This window comes from Notothenia coriiceps, unplaced genomic scaffold (assembly GCF_000735185.1).
Source record: "Notothenia coriiceps isolate Sejong01 unplaced genomic scaffold, NC01 NC01_scaffold00000339, whole genome shotgun sequence".
Lineage (NCBI taxonomy): Eukaryota > Metazoa > Chordata > Actinopteri > Perciformes > Nototheniidae > Notothenia > Notothenia coriiceps.
In genome coordinates, this window is record NW_011333040.1 from 8,555,041 (window position 1) to 8,574,828 (window position 19,788).

Consider the following 19,788-nt stretch of genomic DNA (forward strand, 5'->3'; position numbering starts at 1 on the left):
AAAAAACTAATTCGGAGAAATAAAGTAAAAAATACTCATCTTCTTGAAAGTCTCGCAGTTCATTAGTTGTATTAAGACAAGAAATGTTTACATTGCAAGTTTTCGGAAATGTTATATTTATATATGCAAATGCGTTGTCTAAAGCTGACTTTTGGTGATTTTAGGAAAAATGTTAAGACGCAAATAAACGAAGTTAGTAAATCTAAAATGTAATAGTAATGACTTTCCTCCACTTTTCTAACCCTAACAATTGACCAGTGCATGAAACATGTTTTTGACTGTATTATCTCACCTCAAGCACATACACGATGAGAGATCTATTAATTGAGTTGTTATAAACCTTTATTTGGTCAAAACAAAAATCCACTGTGAATGTGTACATATTTAAGGTTAAAAAGCAAGCAAAAAATAACAAATAAAAAAAAGTGGAGAATAACAATGCATACCATCCTTTACAACCTCTATTTTACATGTGAATCCAATACAAATCTTCAATGAAACATATTTGCGCCTCAAAAGCAATTTCCAAAAGAAAATTATAAACGAGGCTTCTACGAATAAAACACAACTTTACAAAAACACACTCCAGCAGCGCTCAATATTACAAACATTATATAAAGTAGAACTCTTTAGTGCATTCTAAAGATGTGACAACATTTGAGGTGATTTAGCTGTGGCCCCTTCAGGTGAGAATACATGTTCTGTATTCAGTGATTCAATCATTTCCATCTTGGAATAAATATGTGGAAACCTCACCCGGCATCCATTGTGCACACACACCTCTGCTCAGAATCAAAAGAGACAAAGGGGCAGACAGAAAAAACAAAAGTGTTACAATTAAATAGCCAATTCATATGGAGCTTTCCCCTCAGTGGTTCAGGGGAAGTCTTCAGCCAGGAGCTGCAGAGTTCTCTTGTCTAGACCGAGGTGGATCGCCTCCAGGTAGTGCAGGAACCTAGAGGAGGGAAAAAACTGCTTAGAGTCTTCTGTTTACACTTTAACACATGTATTTGTGGTCCGTCAGTTATATGCACTTTGTGTCAAAATCTAATCCTACATCATAAATTTAAACCAAGCCCCCAAGAGGTGTGCCGGACACTGAGGCAAATATTCGTAGTGGCCTAAACAGCAGTAACTTGTCCGTGACGTCACTGGGCCCAAAAACACTTTCTCCCGTTGAGTTACATTGGGCAAAAGACGTCTGTAAATCAGTATATCATTTTTTTTTTAAATAAATAAACGACCCAGTTAGAACACTTTTATAGCCCTTATTTATCTCATTAGGTTTTAAAAGTTGTAAAATGCGCTAAAAGCTGAATCCAGATTTATTTTCTCTCTCCATTCATCGTACTGAGCCGAGAGCGGGAGATCAGAGTCGGGGCTTAACGGAAAAATCAACTGTGCATGCTCTATGAGCGCACATACGGGTATTTGTGCTCTCGACAGCGAGGCATGATGGGTAATTTGTGAGGTTTTAGTCTCGACAGCGTCGGGCCATTGTGTCTTCATGAGCCAGAGCAGTTCTCATAGGACTGAATGAGGCCCTACCTCGGTCGTATTCAGTTCTTAAAATACATCCATGCTTTAAACCCAGACCCGAGTGCTTTTGGCCAAGTACATAGCTTATTATTGTTTTTGCATGCTCACCTTCGTTTAACCTTGCCCTGCTCCTTCAGCTGCTCTGATCTGCAGACGGTGCGGAGGGTGGGCAAATAATCCAGAGCAGCGGCTGGTCTGTTTCCCAGAGTACCAGAAACTCCTCTGAACATTAGACTGTCCATCACTTCCCTCCTCCGCTGGGCCATCCTGGAACACATCGAAACACTTCATCAGCCTTTGAACTTCTTATGTATGAGTCTATTTATGATGATCTATGATTGCATTGTGGCGTTGAAGCCCAAAAATCAAGTATATCTTATCTCAACTGGTCCTTGTGAGCCCCGCAACCCCTTCTGTCGCTTTGAAAATAATCTTTTATTTTTTCCCCACAAAAATAACACATCATATCAAGACATTTTAAAAACATCAACAGATGTCCTTGAACTAATCTTTGGAGACAAGCACTTCAGCAGGAGAACTAACAACATATAAGATGACCCGGAACAGAGATGGGAGGAAACGAGAGGATGCAAGTATAGCTTTTACAAATATATATAGTTATACACTTTAGACATGGTGAGATCTCAATATTTGGGAAAGGCAAAGTGAAACATTTGTATTTATTATTTGTATGATTTATGGCATTACAACTATTATTCTGCACTAAAGACATTTTTGAGATATCCCCATTTCTAGCTGTTATTTTGCTGTTTCCATAAGGAGTTGTATGTTTTTGTGAAAAGGGTTCAGGGTGAGCTTTAGGGTTCAGAGGTTTAACTGGTCGGGGTTAGAGTTTGTTCATTCAGTGCCCAATGTCGACCCTGACCATGTTGACTACGCCACAGTGGGGCTGTGCGATTCTGGCAAAAAGTCATAATCACGATTATTTTTGGTCAATAATTGATATCACGATTATTAAAAACTAGTTGATTAAACAGTTGATAACCCTGAACTTTAAGTATAATTTAACTGAAAAAACAATGAAAAAAATAATTAAAAAAAATAGTAATTACATTTATTATTATTTTTAATAAAAAAATAATAATCGTTTTATTTCGATTACGTTGTTTTCGTAATCGTTGCAATCGAAATTAAAATAAGATGAATTGCACAGCCCTACGCCACAGTGCATTAGTTTATAAAAAGTTGAAACGCTGAAAGGACAAGCATGACTCACTGTGGTTGACAGGGGCCGTCCTGGGTGAAGCGGTAACCCTCACAATGAGCAGCTACAGGCAGGGTGAGCTCTGCTGCCGCCTGCTCTCCCAGCTCCCCCTGCAGCTGCTGGGCTCTCCTCCAGGCCTCCACTGCTGCAGCCCGACACCTGTTGAAGCTCAGAGCCTCCACAGCGGCAGGGATCTCCATGATGCGCTCTGCTCTCATCCAGCTCTCACTGTCAGACTCCAGCCGCGACTCATCGGTCATCCCGTCTTTCAGCACCGCTCCCCCCATCGAGGACATATTTCTGCGCTCGTCACCCCCAACAAGCAACGAGTCCATGTACGACATGTTGTCGAAAAAGTCAGCTATTGAGTCTAGACACTGCGAGACGGGGAGACTTTTTAGCCTCTCCTCTGGAGTCAGAGGCTTTCTCTTCACCTTCTGGGAAACCAAAGTCTCCTTGACTTCTTCCTTGGCTTGAGGAGCGCCCTGCGGCTTGCAGAGGGACAGAAAGTCGTCTTCTGACTCCGAGTCGGAGTTCAGTCCGTCCCTTTCAGGTTGACAGTGCCGCTTCTTGTTCTTCTTCATTCTGTGGGACATCTTCACTGGGCTGCTGTCTTCGGAGCAATCTGCAGACTCTGAGGTTTGTAGTAGCCTGGTATGTGATGGTAGCTCTTTTGGATCAGCAGGGTGTTCTTGTGCTGCAGAGACAGATGGCTCTGGTTTGTATGTGGAGGTAGTCAGCTGTGTGTGTGGCAGAGGTAAGAGAGTCTCCATGTTGGAATAGAGCAGGTCCACTCCTCGATGCTTGCAGTGAGTCAGAAGCTCCCAGCGTAACGTCTCCTCGCCCGGACCCTGTTGACAACACATACAGGGTGAATCAAGGACTCAACTTGGTTACATGTTCTTCATCTAAGCAGTGTATTAGGTAATGCAATGTTTTACCCTGAGCAGCTCCCACATGTCTCTCTCAGGCTCCACATTCAGAAGACCCAGCATGCTCTCTGTGCAGCCGCTTTCACAGGGAGGGAGAGTGACCCCTGCCGCCTCTTCGTCAGCCTCTGGCTTTAGCTCTGCGAATGAGACGGAAAAATAACATCAGGTTAAAAAAAGTCATTTATAAAAATGATAACAAATTCTATTGTATTGCACTTTTTCTACACAGCGGTTTACAAAATGACAAGAAATAGAAATTCAATTATGCTGTAAAAAAAATACTAAATATAAAACTGTCACGGAGAAACAATACAAGTCAGTTCAAATCTAAAAATCAATAAAAACCTGTTGCTGTGCGGATTGAGACCTTCAACTCATGCCATGGAAGCAAATGCTTGGTTGTAAGTCTAGACTTTGGTCAACAGAAAAAGCTCTTCTGTTCAATTTTACTGACTGACTTGTAGCTAATCAGTTTATTGCAGTTATACAGAAGGGATGGAAAAGCCTATCTCCCTCCTGATCAAGAAGAAAGATTAAAGATGTTTTGACACACTAAAAAAGAAATAGAGCTCACCACTTTTGTGTGTCAGTGGCCTGGTCAGGTGGCGGCCTCCTGCGCTGCGCGTCCAGAACTGCAGCTGCAGTAAACTCTGCCTGATGTCGCATCCGTTGAGTCTGAGCAGAGCGCTGATGTCCGGGACGTCTGTCCTCACGTCCTCCGTCAGACACAACAGCTGCAGGAAGCTGCTCACATCCAACTGCACCAGGGAGAGAAGGACCAACACATAACTGACTGGTGCACAAACACTACATACATCTGACCTCTCATACTTTATTTGCATCAATCAAATCAAAACAAATATATTTGCAGATTACTCCAGCTAGCTAAATATTGGGTATTCCCAGAATCATGTTTTTTTCTCTCTAGAAATAATAATTTCAGTTTGTTTATTTATTTAATATTGTTTACATTACTTTTTATAATTTTTTTCTTCTTATTTCTTTTCATCGTTATGCGGTTGAATTATTATTTCAGCCCAGGAAATTGCCTTGTAATATTTGTATTGGTGTATATGAGTGCATTTGTGTACTTATACACCTGAACATATGGTGCTGATGTATATTCTGTGTATGTGTGAACATATGAATGTAAAGAAAATCACTTGAAAATAAGTGTTCACAATGTTTATATTCATATATTATTATATGCATATAGTATTATTATGTATTTGCCAAGTACATGTGTACATATATATATATATATATGTATATAGTATTTTCCTTTTCAAAAAAGATAGTCAACTGGTATTGACATGTGCAGAAAATGACCCTATATCTAGTTTTCATATATATATGCATTTATTTATTTTTTCCCTAACCTCCATGAATTTTTCCCCCAGTTTTCTTTGTACTCCTTAATTTCTATACGTTTTTGACGCAATAATGCCAATGTTATATTAGGATGATTCACAGGAGGGCTACTTCCCATAAGCTATGCTTCAGCCCTCCCGCTTCTACTCATTTTGTTTATCTTTGTGTGTATGAATTATATATATATTTTTTTCGGATTAATTAGTAGAATAAATTAAAAAAATGAAATCACCACATTCAGTCAATAAGCCAAACACAACAACTAGGTTTAGAAACCATCCACTCACCATTGAGGGTGTTTTGAAAAGGATCTCTTCGAAGTCGCCATCGAACATAGAGCTGAAAGCAGGATCTACAAAACAGGCAGGATTAGATTTGAACTCAGAAGTCCCGACAGAGCGTAAATATCATTTGACCTTTCTGCTTCTACTCACCGCTGGTGGTGAGGATAACTGGCCGCTTTGTAGTCGTCATAAAAGTCTTGATGGCAGCTAGAAACCCTGAGTCATCGTCAAAAATAACATCCACTTCTTCAAACAGGATCAGCGAGGTGGCCGTCTTCTTGCTCTGTTCTTCACTGTTCTTCTCTTTAGGGGTGGTGGTAGCTGCTGGTGAATCCACTGCAGGGGCTTTGGGCTTGATGGCACATTCTTTTGCTTTGATGACTTTCTTGGAAGCAGCTATATGAAAGGATGGAGGAGACAGAGGAAGAAATGTTCAAAAGTCTTACTATTAAAGCGCTGATAACTTTTCATGAAGGTTAAATCATTATATAAGTCAACAATTGGCACATTGAAGGTGAAATGTACCCGTTTGTTCATTCTTCTTGGAGTTGGGTGTCTCCACATCGGTGGGTCGACCCATTTTGAAGAAGTTAGCTAAGGAGGTTGGAGCCAGGTTTCCTTTCCGAGCAACTCTTGGGGACTGCGGATGTTTCCTGGGAGAGGAAACCACCCTGCGAGGAGAGTTAAACTTTCCTGGAAGAAAAAAGAAAATAATCAGTGATCAACTTCCAAAAGTTTTACGTAAACAATCAATATAGTAATTAAAATATCTTATTTTAGGTTTTGCTGTAATTTATCACTACCAAAAAAAGGTGATAACAAGAATATCCATGAACTGTTGTGACATTTAGGGACTTTTGGTTCATAGCTTCAGACCTAATACGTTACATTTAAACATGATTTAAATATTGTATCAGACCAAATGCCATTCAACTAAGCTCTTCAGCTCCGGTCTGATGCTAACCTGGGGTTGTTTTCTTCCTAGTATGTTCTGAAAGTGCACTCAAGTTGTTTCCAAAAACAAATAATTTAAACTTTATTGTCATTCTCAAAGTTTCCCCAAACGTGCATAAAACACAACCCCCCAAATCCTTTAGACCTGGTGCTATAAACGTGAGTGTCTGTACGTACTGGGCGAGGATCCAGGCTTGAGAGGGACAGCGCTGCTGCTTGTGCTGTAGTTGTTGAAGTAGGTGGGTTTGTGTGCGTTGACCCCCTGACTGTCCACCTGGTGAGACTGAGTGGCTTCCTTCAGCTGGGACAGGATCAGACGGCCGCTGCGCTGAGACGAAGCATTCACCTCAAACGCCTTGGAAGACCAGAGAGGACGTTAGGAAGTGAAGACAATTCTTTCACAGATGTTACAGTTGTGTACTCTGAAGCTTCTGTACCTTGAAGCCCAGCTCCTGGGCACAGGCGTAGACCGCTGCAGTCTTCCCTACTCCAGTGGGTCCGGTGATGATCATCGTATTACACAACGTGTCCTCTCCATCCTGAGAGACCTCCTCTCCGCAGTCCCACTCTGAGTCTGGACACAAAGAGCCACCATGCAGTCAGCACACCCATCCACCAGAGAGAAGTTATGAGGAGAACAAATGATCTAATCTCCTACCATTTCCGCTTTCCTCCCGTTTCTTCTCTTTCTGATTTTTTCTCTCTTCCCGATCTGCACGAAGTTTCCATTCTTTCAGCCAGCTGAACATAAGAACAAAAACATGTAATATTAACCCAAAGTTCCTGAGACAATAACAAAAGTGGTCTCACACACATACAGTGCTTTACTTGCAGTTACAATGAAAGAGATACAGTTTAGAGCAAATACAGTGTTTACTGTTCTTTAGGGCTGTTCAGCCTAGTTTGAAGCTTCATTCAAAACATGCGTTATCTGCACAGAAAAGGGTTCGGCTACACTCATAGTGATAGTATGGTACTATTTGCAGAATCGGATTCCATTATATTTTTCCTACCTTTTTCTTTTTAGTCTTAAAAATTACTTTTTAACTGCAGTCAAAAAAACTGCTCTCCCGCTTAACAGATACAAATAGAGACAGAAAAGTTATATTCATAAAAAAAGTAGTTTGGACTTTGTTCAAAGATCTTTAATTGTGAAAGCCACGTAAATATTAAATTCAAAGTTCCATTTGAAATCATTAAAAGCTTAAAATGTAAAAATAATAGTTATTTAGTCAAAAGAAAGCAGTTTCATCTCCTCACCTGTGCAGCCTCCTCACTGAGGCGGTGTTGCCGATGATGTCACTGGTTTGTTGGGGCTGATATTTGTCCGTCCAGAGGACGTCCTCTTTCATCACATCTGATCAACAAATCATTGGTTAATTACTGACAACAGCCAACGAAGTTTACAGACAGCAACTGGATCAATTCAGCACCTATTTTAACAATGAGCACACAAATGATCTCCTTATATGTATGAAAGTTGTCATGTCAGTAACACATTTAAAAGAAAAAGAAAATACTGGATCTATCCTTTATATACCAAACGACACACGCCAATAATTGAGCTCAAGCCTCTCGCTCAGGAGTAGATTGATGCTTCTTTCCGTGCGAGGATACGGTTGATAAGTGTTGTTTAGTAAAAAGAAAATAGTTCTTATATGAAACAGCTTAAAAGAAGGTTTTAAAGATTAGTAACAAAATCGTGATTTCTGGATAGTGACACTGCAACTCGCACCAAAACAATATAGATTTTAAAATAGCTTTACAAGGAAAATAAAAAAATGTATTCCCATTAATTGATTGTCCGTATTATTGTAGGTTTGCACACTGAGTAGATAGAGATATCAATCAGATGGGGGAGACCATGAAATGTAGTAGCTCACCTTTTTTCCCAGCGCTCTCTCCGACAGGCGAGTCTCCGACCTCAACCACAGAGTCACCTTCAGACGGGGAGGCAGCACTTTTGGCTGAAGGCTTTGAGTTCTCATTCGCCGCGTCCTCTGTCCTCGATCTCTGAGCTCGTCTCGGGCGTCCTCGTCTTTTCGTTGGCTCGGGCTCCGAAACTTTTTCCTCGGCACAGTTGGCGCGCTGCTTCTTGGCCAGCTTGGCGGTCGTTTCCCCCTCATCATCCCTCCTCTTCCTCTTCCCTACTACTGGTTCAGCGGGCGGTGTGGTGCTGGAGACTCTGGTTTCAGCTTCAGGGTCTAGTGACATGCACAGGATGTTGAGAATCTTTAGATTGATGTACTTATTTTGGCTCATTTGAAAACATTAATTGAACTGATTTGAAAATGTGGATATATGTAACATTCATGAACATTCAAGAAACTGTTCTTCCTGTAGACGCAGAAATACAGGGTCAATACTTAATGCAGTCAAGATGTTACATGACGTCAAGCTTTAACCCAGCCTGAAATAAACTGTTACTGCAACCTGATGCTTTGAAACTTAACATTTAAACTCTTGTCTCAAGTGAATGCACTCCCTGTCAGACTGACCTGAGGCCGTGCCCTGCTGCTGGTGGTCGGCGCGTCTCTTTAGGAAGCGAGTGATGAACATCTCAACATCGAAGGAAGGGTTAGCGGTGCTGATCTCCTCCGTTAGAAGCCGGCGAACACTTTCAGAGATCTCAGGCCTCCAGCCAGAACCCTTCAAAGAACAAATGTACTTTTATTTAATACTGGGTCCGCTGGTTAACCCCACTGTAGCTGATGGATACAAAGTTATAATCAAACAACACTACAAAGCACAAGACACACACATTGTAGACAAATAAGCATTTAACCTTTTTAAATTCTTTGTAAAAACAACACAGCTATACTTACAGAGAGGCAGCCATTTTAAACCAGATATAAATAAATACAGCATACCCGTTGACAAAAGGCTCTTGGGTCTGGTTGTGTCTTCACACAGAGGGAGCCGCTCACAGGTGGAGGGGTTGATGTTTGGCTCCAAAGCTCTTTCAGGTGACACAGTAACGAAGACTCGGGCCATAGTAAACTCCAAAGGGGGCAGTCTGTCAAAACACAACAAAAACAGCTTTTAATCGTCCCTGTCTTGATTCATGATCAACTTACTAGTCATTATTAACAAAAAGAATAATACATTAAGTCATATATGTAAGTAAAAGCAGCAATATTACAGTGTAGACATTTTCTGTTGCCGGTTAGAGTCCTGCATTAGAAAGAATTATCGTCTAAATGTATTTATAGCGACAAAAGTAAAAGTATTTGCACCAACCCTTTAGCTTTTGGACAAATGGCTCATTTCAGAATAATGTATATTATATAATTGAATTCAAGTTATCAATACTTTAATAAGTTGCAGCTGCTGAAGGTAGGGCTATTTCTTTGGGGTAGCTTGTGATGTCTACAAAGAGATAATTTGAATGCAAGTAATCTGTACAAATAAATCATGATTTAAATGATGTTTTGCATTATTAATCCATACACTTATTATAAATTATCAATTAAATAATGTGAGGTGAGATTAAAATGTGTCTCTGAAATGAAGTGTAAGAAATGTCAAATGGAGATGAAAACCTTTGTATGTCTGTGAAGGAACAGCTCACCTTGTGGTTGTTGCTGGATGTGAGTAACAGTCTGAAAGGAGGAGCAGGACAGCGAGTAGGCCTCTCTGGTTGCGGTTGTCTTGGCGATCTGTTTCCTGAAGGTCTCGGGCAGGCCGCTCTTTAAGAAATCTCTGCGCGCCCTGAACTGCTCGTCATCCTGGGAGTTTTCAGAGCCGCTCTCATCAAAGATGGAAATCACTGCGGGGACCTTCTTCTCTTGGCCCAGCGCGGCCCCTTTGGAGCCTTGGAGGAGGAAAAATACCGCACCGTTAGAAGACATTTCTATTGTTCGTGGTAAACTTGGTGATATCACAGAGAGCACAAAGTCAGATATTTGTAGGCTGCCATATTTGAGAGCTGTGACTCAGTATATTGTTTGGTTATCTTCACTTCCAGGAGTATAGGTGTATCACACTCACCTATACTACCCACTTATAAAACGGACAAGTCAAATCAAGCAATCTGATTGGTTCTTAGCCGTGATATAATGAGCGTATATCACGGGTAGAATTGTAGTTACTTTTCACAAGTCAGTATCCCTCCGCGTCTGAGAAAAGCTACAACCGTTACAACTGTTACATTACGTCCGTTACGAAACTAACTAACTAACAAAGCTTAAGATGGAAACATTTAAGGTTAACTTCGGCCTCCGGGGTGGTCTTACTATGGAGGAGTGGATTCAGCAGTGCCTATCTCCAGAAAACATCTAAACGACGACATGCAGAGCTACGTGAAGAGCAGGTAGACCAACTGGAACAATTCAAACGCTTTCTGATGCGGGTCTTGAAAGTACAGAAATTATGACCGTTAGTGGCCACAGGTGCGAAAGCTCTCTCCAGAGCTACTGGAAGCCCAATCTCGGGGACCGGAGAAGGTGGAGCAATATTCTCGCCACGCCAAGCAACAGCCTAGAACAACCTCAACCTATACAAGTAACCTCGTAAGCCATGCTACTGATGCTGGACAGTTTTTCAGTGGGTGCACAATAAACAGCAACACAAATATATGTAAGTAAATAGCCAAATAATGGATCAACGCTCTCTGTCTAATATGTTCGCTAGCTGTTAGTGTTGTAACCACGCCCCTTAGCTGTGATATAACGACCATATACCACGGCCTGTCGTGAGCTATTGCCACATGTGTACGGCCTACTTACCTACCAATCGGTCATCTTTCCTAGATTGTACTTGTTACATATGGCCAACCTAAGCTTTATGAAAACCATAAACATAAGGATCAACTGAGTTTATATTTCTGCAATTCCAATCAAGAAAATAAAAGGACGATGAAAAGTCATTCGAGTAATACAAAGTGTGTTGCTTAAGGTTATACGTTTGCAACATGTTGTGATGCTCAAAGAATAAGTAAAGTTTTGGATGTAAATATGAATCAGATGATTACACACCAATGTTTTCAAATCTGTGGTTATGGATTCAGACACTTTCTGGTGGTTCATTTTGTATTCAGAGAGATTTAAAAAAGAAATGCTGAACAGAAAACGGTGATTCAAAATACGAAAGACTACCTGGGCTAGTCTTGGCAGAGGAAGCTTTCCCCAGAACTTCATTCAGACTCCGTAAATGCTTCTTGCTTTTACTCTTTTCTTTTGCCGTCTGAGGAGTGACCGTCTGTTCGTTCTCCACGCAGATGACAGAGTTCTGAAACAAAAAAAGATAAGAAAAACAAGTTTATACACAAATTAAGTTTTGGCGTACATTTTTTATAAAGTTGTCCCATTGTGGAAGTCCCTAAATGGCCCAAGTGTTTATGTACAGCTCATGGGGCGACTGTTCAAATATGATTAAATGGTTTAATTGCTTATTACGTTTAGAAATCCCAAAGAAGAGTGAAACACTTATTCCACACCATGCCTTATTAAGCTGCTTTGCCATTGAGGGTTGTGTGATTGCACGTGCTTCATATTGGGCTAAAATGCACTTTCTCAAAGGAAGGACAACCGATGGTGCTAAAAGACTTGATGGTGAATAATAAATTGCGCATGTTTCAACAGGGTCAATGTAACTGTAACAAGGTTGCTACCCTAATGTGTGCTAGTCTGTATTTATGCATTCATGTTAGGGCTGCTCGATTATGGCAAAAATCATAATCTCGATTATCTGGGTCAATAATTGATACCACGATTATTAGAAACGATTATTTACTTTGAAAACATCCATTTATTGAAAAAAATAAAATGTGAAGAGTATGTTTATAACATGAACTTTAAGTATAATTCAACTGAAAAACCAATAAAAAAAATAAATAAAATAATCGTTTTATTTTTGATTATGTTGTTTTTCGTAATCGTTGCAAGCCAAAATCGTAATTGCGATTAATTGAGCAGCCCTAATTAATGTGCAATTGAAAAATGGAAAGATAATACACAATGTGAAATAATCAAAAGATGCTACATGTAAATGTATTTGATCATCATCGTCATGGCGTTTCATTGACTCTTCATGTATATATAATGTAAACTAGGGCTGCTCAATTAAAATCGTAAATAAAACGATTATTTTTTCATTATTACTTTTTTTTTTATTATTGACCCAAATAATCGAGATTATGATTTTTGCCATAATCGAGCAGCCCTGATGTAAACCATCCCCTTCACTACAGTGCGATTCATCCTGTGGCCTTTCACTGTACCTCGCCTTCACAGTAGATCTTCTTGTTGTAGGAGGCGGCCTCAGTTCGAGACGAACGCCTTAAGGTGCCCTTCTCCTTGACTGCATTTTTTTTACTCTGCTGAATCACTTTGGCTTTCTTCACCAACTTCTTTGCCTGCTTCCTTGTTTTAGAGTCCTTTGATGGCTGAAAGAAATAAAACCATTCCATCATCTACAGCCCACATTTAAAAAATATTCAAATGTATTTTTCCATTTGGTAATAAATTCATTACGTTTATTGATCTGTAAAAAAAACACAATGGTACTTACTTTAGTAGCTAAAGAGGTGTTGGTGCTACTTTCACTGTCAGCCTTGGACTTGGGAACATTTCTATGGACTCTGGTAAATCTGATCCTTTTGAAGAAAACAAGAACAACATTGAATTAAAACATAAAAACCAGCAACCTTTAAAATAGCATTACCACACATATGCATAAACACCTGGAACAGAACGGTCTGTTGATAAATGCTACGTTTATGAAGGTTATGATGTTCAGTTTTAGCACAAACTGTGTTTAAGAAAGATGTTTACGTATGATGAATTTCAGAGAATGTAGTTTTTAGTGCTGCTCAATCATATTTGAGTGATAAGTGTTTCTATAATAGTTCTATTCTGTTTATACAATGAGAGTACTCTAAACAACAGAAACACTTTCCTGTATGATCCAATATTATTCAACAGCACCACAAAATACATCCTTAAAGGTAGGGTAGGTAACAATGGAGAATCGAGCTCGAGTGCAGTAGAATTTGAAAGTACACAACCGGAAAAACATCTGCCCCTTCCTTCAGACTTCCTTACAGAGCCCCTCCTCCAACACACATGAACGCGCACATGAACAATGAGCGCACGAGATATGTTTGTGCACAGATGGAAAGGCTGACAGGGCCAGGTAGGCCCATCCCGCAGTTATCTTTAGCAGGGCCGGCTCAGAGATTGCNGCACACGTAGTTCCCGAACCACTTTTCTTCATGTTGTAATTGTTATATCCTCTTTGTCTCTGCGATATCAGTGCTTTGTCGGCACAACGGAGCTAGCTAGCAAAACAAACCCAGTCCGCCAAAACGGAAGTGCATTGCATCGAAGGGAGGAGTTCAGGATGTAGAGCGGAAACGGCTCAATAACTTGTGTATACAGACATAAATAAACCAGCGTCTGTGTATTCACCATGACACAGACAGTCTGTGGTTTGTAATACTACAGCTACTAAACTGTAATGGAAACGCAGCATAAAGTGAGCCTGGCCTAACAAGGCCTAACTATACCGTACTAAGCCAAGCGAGGCCTGCAATGGAAATGCGCCATCAGTGCTGGGAACTAAGAGCTAGGATTCGGAACTAAGTACGGCAAAGTACTTGGTGTGAAAGCGGCTATTGTCACCCGGGAAACTAATCTATATACGCATTATTGCGGACGACACACTTGTCTACTACTTGACTACCGTCAAAGAATCCACTTCAAAGTCCTCCTCATTACTTACAAAGCCCTCAACAACCAGGCCCCCCCCTACCTCACAGACCTGCTGCACCACCACACCCCTTCCCGCTGCCTCCGCTCATCAGAAGCCAACCTCCTATCCATCCCCACCCGCACCAATCACCGGACCTGGGGGGACAGAGCCTTCTCCGTCGCTGCCCCCTCCCTCTGGAACTCACTCCCACAACCCATCAGAGACTGCACCGACCTCACCACCTTCAAGAAACTCACAAAAACTCACCTCTTCAATCTGGCTTTTAATGTGTGATTGTTTTTGTATTATTTGACTTTAACTTTAACTATATATTTATTTGTTGTTCCTTTCTTCTCTTTTCTTTTCTCTTAACTATTATCTGTAAAGCGTCTTTGAGCACCTGTAAAAGCGCTAATAAATTAAATCTATTATTATTATTATTATTACACACATGCGATGGTCCAAAAAACGCAAAAATCTGCACTGTAAAATAAATATATACATTTATTAGGCATTCTGAATAAGGGTTGACTGTGTAATAATCATGCCTTTTAATTGGTGTATATGTCTCACCAGGTGAAGGCTGGGACAGTGGGAGGGGTGAGGTAGGAACAGGGGACTGCTGAATGCTGAAGTCCCAGGATACAATCCCAAGTTGACTGCATGATCCACTTACCTGTTTGCATCAACTGCAGGAGGTATTAAATGATTAATTAACATTACCTCAGCAATGCATAAGTGTGGTCGTCAGTCATATTGACAAAGAAGCACTATTATATTGTATATTATGCGGCGTTTAAAAGGACGGTACTTCGCTTGTCAGATTCAGATTTCGCGGGTGTGCCGCGTGAGGCAGTGATGTAACCATAGGGATGTAACGCCAGGTTGATGCTGTGACGTAACGCTGCATCGATGCTTGCGTAATGCGGAAGTGGGATCTAAACTGGGTTGGAAAAACGATAGACGCGCCCCGGCCACACGAGGACGATAACGGTCGTTTCCGCTACAGCTCACTATCAGATAGACGGTTCGTCCACACGAGGCCGACATGGAAACGCAGAAAACGATAACGGGTCCCAAGGTGGGTAGATCTGCAAACGAAACGCTCTGGGGGGGCAAACGGCTCCGTGTTTACGACTATACGATCATTTCCTGATAACGATGACGCAATAGCCCCGCCTCTCCCACCTCTCCTGCTCAGAGATCAGCTGCTGGGCTCTCAGGAGAGGGGGAGGACAAGAGAGGCTCCGTTTTTTATCATTATATTATTACATAGACTCGTTATCAATTTGTTTTAAAGCTCAATAAATAACAAAGAAGACCTCTGACCGGCACTTTTCTAATTTTGTCCGGAAGATTTAAACTTTAACGGACATGTTGACCGGAAACTCTGCCGCACGGTCCCCTCGTCCCTTGGAAGAGGCGGAGAGGTGGGTGTTTTCCATCTGCTGGTGGACTACCGGAGAGATTTACAGCAGGAGCACACGCTTGCCTCATTCAAAGGCAGGTCCTTTGGACTCGGAGAGACGAGTTGTCTTTCAATTTTTCCTATCTCGACCGTCTTAGTTTTGTTTGCGGGGAGCAATCTTTAGCAGAGTCCCTTTTGTCTAGCAAGTATTTGTTGATTTTCCGAAGTGGTAAAAACCTCTAATCGTCACTTATTTTCTTACAGACTGCACAGCCCTCGTCTCCTTCAAATGCTACGTCTACAAAGACGACGAAGTGAAGTGTTTCAACTATGAAGGTTGTCATTTGACGTTTTACTAAACAGTTCCAATCTACATCAAAACACATCAATTAGTCCGACCTCGTATGGTGTTCCTGCTATTGCGGTTTGGCTGGCTTTAACTATAGTTTTTTCAGAAGGCAGGTGTGCGTTGTCTTTGCACAGGCAAGTGTGCTCTGAGCGAGGTTTCGCGACGTCTGCGACATCATGTATACGTCCGGACATTCACCGCGACATCAGGACGGTGGTTTTCGTCGCTTCTTCTGAAGGGCGTACCAAACGGTACCAACGGAAGACAATTAAGAGGCGACACCTGCGAGACCGAGAACAAGNTCAGATGATTGGTCGTGCTTTTTACAGCGCCACGGCTTCCACAGATGAAATATTGTTATGTATTTATTGTCAAAGCATTTAATTTATTCATTGCTATCGGGATGTTAAGAGCATTCCATGGAATATAACAAAAAGTGTTTCTGAAGTGAATTACCTACCCTACCTTTAAGTGTTCATGCAGTTGAATCTAGACCTCTTTAAAACAGTTTCACTAAGAGACCAAACATGACAACCTTCGTGAAAGTAAATCGGTTACAGGTGTGTATAAATGCATGTGTAACAGTACATACATACAATCATAAATAAATAATCATCATTCACCTTATTGGACTTTCTTGTGTGTCAGGTGGGCACACAACCTCCGATAAGAAGACTCCATGTTTGGACTTGCGTGTCTTTGAGGTGGAAATGTGTGCAGGGCTGTCCGCAGGTAAAGCAGCCGCAGCATCCTTTGACTTGTTTCGTTTCTTGGTTTTCCTGATAGGGGATGTTGGGGGGGCTTCGGGAGCTTGCCTTACTGCCCCCTCTCTCCTGGATCTCCTCGCTTCTGGGACGGACGGAGTTGAAGTGATGGGAGGCTCATCATCAACCTCAACAACTATGGCCGCTGTTTCTTCAGCTTCAGCAGCAGCAGGTGGAGCATCCTTTTCTTCTTTAGCTTTCTTTCTGCCTTTTCTTGCTCGTTTCTTTTTAGCCACTTTATTTTCTTGCATGGCGGCAGGCACTTGCTCAGCAGAGGCTGGAGTTACTTCTTCAGCAGCTTTGTCTGCATCATCCGCAGCTTTCTCTCCAGCTTGCTTCTGCTTGCCCTGGCTCTTTCCAGGCTTGCTTTTGGACCCATCCAGACCGGGCTGTTTGAAGGCAGCCATGAACTGCTTCTTCACTGCCTCGCTGCTCCTTGGTGTGGATTCACTCTCGATCACAGCCAGCTCCAAGTCTTCCTCTTGAAGAACCACGTTAGATTTACGCTTGACAGACAAAGAGGCAAAAGGAAGTTGGTGTCCGGACTCTGTGTGAGGAGACGATACAACCTCTGCAGGGCTCATCTGACCTTTTCTCCTGTTGAAGATTGTAGCTAACTTTCCTCGTGCCTTGGCTACTTCGTGGTTAGGTGAGACTACATGCACCTCTGCCTGGATGGTGACAGTTCGGGGCGAGACATGGAAAGGCGACACCCCTGAAAGAACATTTTCCTCTGCTTTAAGGATCTCCATTTGGTCTGAGGCTATTCCTTCTGCCTCAGGTGTGATTTTACTTGAATCTTCTTTGTCCTCTGCACCCTTTCTCTTGTCCTGGTTCCGCACAAATTCCTCAAAGGAGACCGTGACAGTGCTGTGGTTTAACTGAGAGGCCTCATCCAAATTGACTTCCATACTAACATCACACAAGGAGCTCTCGTTCTCCTCTGGTTCCGAGTGCTTCGCCTTCTTAGTATTCCGTGCCACAGTTTTGACTCGTTTTGATTTATCTTTTGATGGTACAATTGGAGATAATTCAATACCAATCAGTTCCAGATTAGGTTTGACACCGTTTCCACATTTGGAACCATCTTCTTCAGCCTGCTCAACACTGACAGTCTTAGTGGTATTACTCTCCGATTCCCCCCCAGTGATACAGGTCTCAGCACTAAACTGGGCGATCAGGGCTGCTGTATCACTGCCAAGAACACCACAGCTGCTGATGGCTTCTGAGGCCGAGTCTCTGCTTTCATGTTGTTCTTCTACAATCAGGCAGCTTGGTTCCTCTGTAAAACTTATGGTTTCAGCCTCCACAAGTTTTCTTGCAACTTTGCTGGCCTTTCTAGTCCGTTTCTGTGATGGCTTTTTCACTGCTACCTCTGGGCTGGTGTGTTTTCCAGCAGGTTGAGAAGTCCGACAGTTCTCTTTTGACAGTTCAGGTGAGCTGGTCTTTTCTTTAGAGGACGGAGCCTTACGGTTAAAGTAGTCCATGATGTTGTTGGAGCGCGGAGGAGAAAAGGGTTTCTCCTCAGGCTTGGGCACAGGAGAGAAGTAGTTTTTGATCGTCTTGACAACAGGATTGCCGCCATCTTTGTGAGATTTCTTGCAAGGCTGTAAAAGGAGTGACAAAATGATCAACTACATAATGCAAAAGGAAATAATAAGAACACTTCCAAAAAGCTGCGTTGCATTTTAGATATGGGACAGATCTGTGTCAAAGACATACCTGGGTGTCAAAGTCCTCAATGACAGATGCCATAGCCACAACACCAGCCATCATTTGAAGAGACCTAAATCAAAAAGGTAAATACTGTTATGTACTTGGAGAACAAAGCAGAGAGGAACTCTAATTATATTCAAATGAGTACAGTGGTCTAAATCCCATGCCATAAAAACAAGTTGCCTGAGAAGTTAGGAAGCTTTATCAAAAGTAACACGGCAATTATTATTATTATTATTATTATTATTATAGATTTCAATTATCTTTCTTGCTTCAACAGAAAAGTGAAAAAAAACAACACTCTAATGTAAAAATGTATTTGGATGTTTCAAATAAGAATATACAAATGATCAAATCAATACATTTTAGTGTTAGTCAATTTACCGCCATGGTATCCGACAGTGTAAACAGTCCTACACAAAACAGTACCGTAAAAAAGCAATAATACCAAACAATGCAAGAAGTCAGTTAGTATGAAGTGTTTATAAACAGCATATTAGTATAAATCGTATAGGCGTCACGGACAGCCAGGAACAGCTGACATTAGCATCATTATTATTCCTGACATGGCGCCCTGTGCCTAACTGGTTCTTCCTCCAGTGTTTGTAACAAATGACGAGCAAGTATACAAATAAAGGAAAATACTTACCAATAAAAACAGAACTTTCTGCAACTTCGTCTTCTTCTTTCTATTACTTATTCACCTCCCCGAGAATGTGAACAAACAATATAAATTCATTGTGTGAGACGGACAGCTGTGTGTGTTGCCACCAGACTTATAAATGTCTCTGTAAAACAACAAGCTAGCAGACTTCAATGGAAGCTACTTTCAAACACACTCCGCTCCTCACAGCTTCCAAAAGTGGTCCAAACATTTCCAACATGTCAGCGACGGACATATTAAAGCACCAAGGAAAGCGTTAAACGGTTATAATCCACATTGTTTCCGAGTAAGGTTTCAAAAACATGTTTCTTCTTGACGTATTTTGCTCTTTCAAAAACGCGCCAGATTACTAGTGAATGAAGAGCGCCAAATATACGTGACCTTTGGCATGACCCATTTCCACCAATCACACAAGAGAACATCTCTACGTCATCGCCAGACGTTGTTTGCCCATAACAAAGATGGCGGGTGGGGAAGCATTTTAATAGAGAGGGAAAAGTGACAGTCCCCTCTGCTGGCTGCGACAATTTAGTGATCACTCAAAAATGATGATACGTTGTCATTATAAATAAATCCGAAGTACTGAGATTTTTCATTTAAAATGAGAAATTCCAAAGAGTAAAAATACTCTGCTACAAGTCAAAGTAATGCGTTCAAAATATTGTTTAAGCAGGTATTTGCTTTTGGGTGTCTACATACAATAAGCAGCCTGTATGCATCTTAATATACGTAGGCTATTGCAAAAGTAAAATAATCCTATTAATTATTCAAAATGTGTCCAGTTAAGATCAAATAAATGAAATGTGTGTATTTATAAGCAGCACTTGTTTTAATGATGATCTGAAACTACGCGAAACCATTTTATGAAACAAAATCTCCAAAAAAAACAA

The 19,788-nt window shown here is 41.3% G+C and overlaps 1 protein-coding gene across 2 annotated transcripts; it reads right to left on the bottom strand.

The window, feature by feature from the left end:
• Nucleotides 1-320: 320 nt before the first annotated feature.
• On the bottom strand, nt 321-19,768 carry atad5a (ATPase family AAA domain containing 5a). Of its 2 annotated transcripts, none has more exons than XM_010770042.1 (22): nt 18,884-19,768; nt 18,241-18,304; nt 16,378-18,125; nt 12,816-12,900; nt 12,526-12,681; nt 11,402-11,534; nt 9,877-10,119; nt 9,176-9,321; nt 8,804-8,954; nt 8,189-8,509; nt 7,566-7,662; nt 6,964-7,046; nt 6,743-6,879; nt 6,483-6,660; nt 5,877-6,044; nt 5,502-5,747; nt 5,355-5,419; nt 4,271-4,454; nt 3,706-3,833; nt 2,777-3,615; nt 1,648-1,806; nt 321-955 (listed from the first exon to the last, which is right to left on the bottom strand). In XM_010770042.1, exons 2-22 carry the CDS (start codon nt 18,292-18,294, stop codon nt 877-879), a joined length of 5,400 nt encoding a protein of 1,799 aa, XP_010768344.1. In that variant the 5' UTR covers nt 18,295-18,304; nt 18,884-19,768; the 3' UTR covers nt 321-876. The 2 variants fall into 2 exon arrangements, with proteins under 2 accessions (XP_010768344.1, XP_010768337.1); XM_010770035.1 differs by having other exon boundaries at nt 12,526-12,690.
• Between the last annotated feature and the right edge of the window lie 20 nt (nt 19,769-19,788).

What these genes read in the sequence shown, in the direction of transcription:
- atad5a (XM_010770035.1), bottom strand. Translation starts at nt 18,294, where the DNA reads ATGATGGCTGGTGTTGTGGCTATGGCATCTGTCATTGAGGACTTTGAC. An exon ending in CATCCAGCAACAACCACAAG is followed by an intron (nt 9,322 to 9,876) that starts GTGAGCTGTTCC and finishes GTGTTTTGACAG; the next exon opens with ACTGCCCCCTTTGGAGTTTA. An exon ending in GCCACTGACACACAAAAGTG is followed by an intron (nt 3,834 to 4,270) that starts GTGAGCTCTATT and finishes TCTCATTCGCAG; the next exon opens with AGCTAAAGCCAGAGGCTGAC.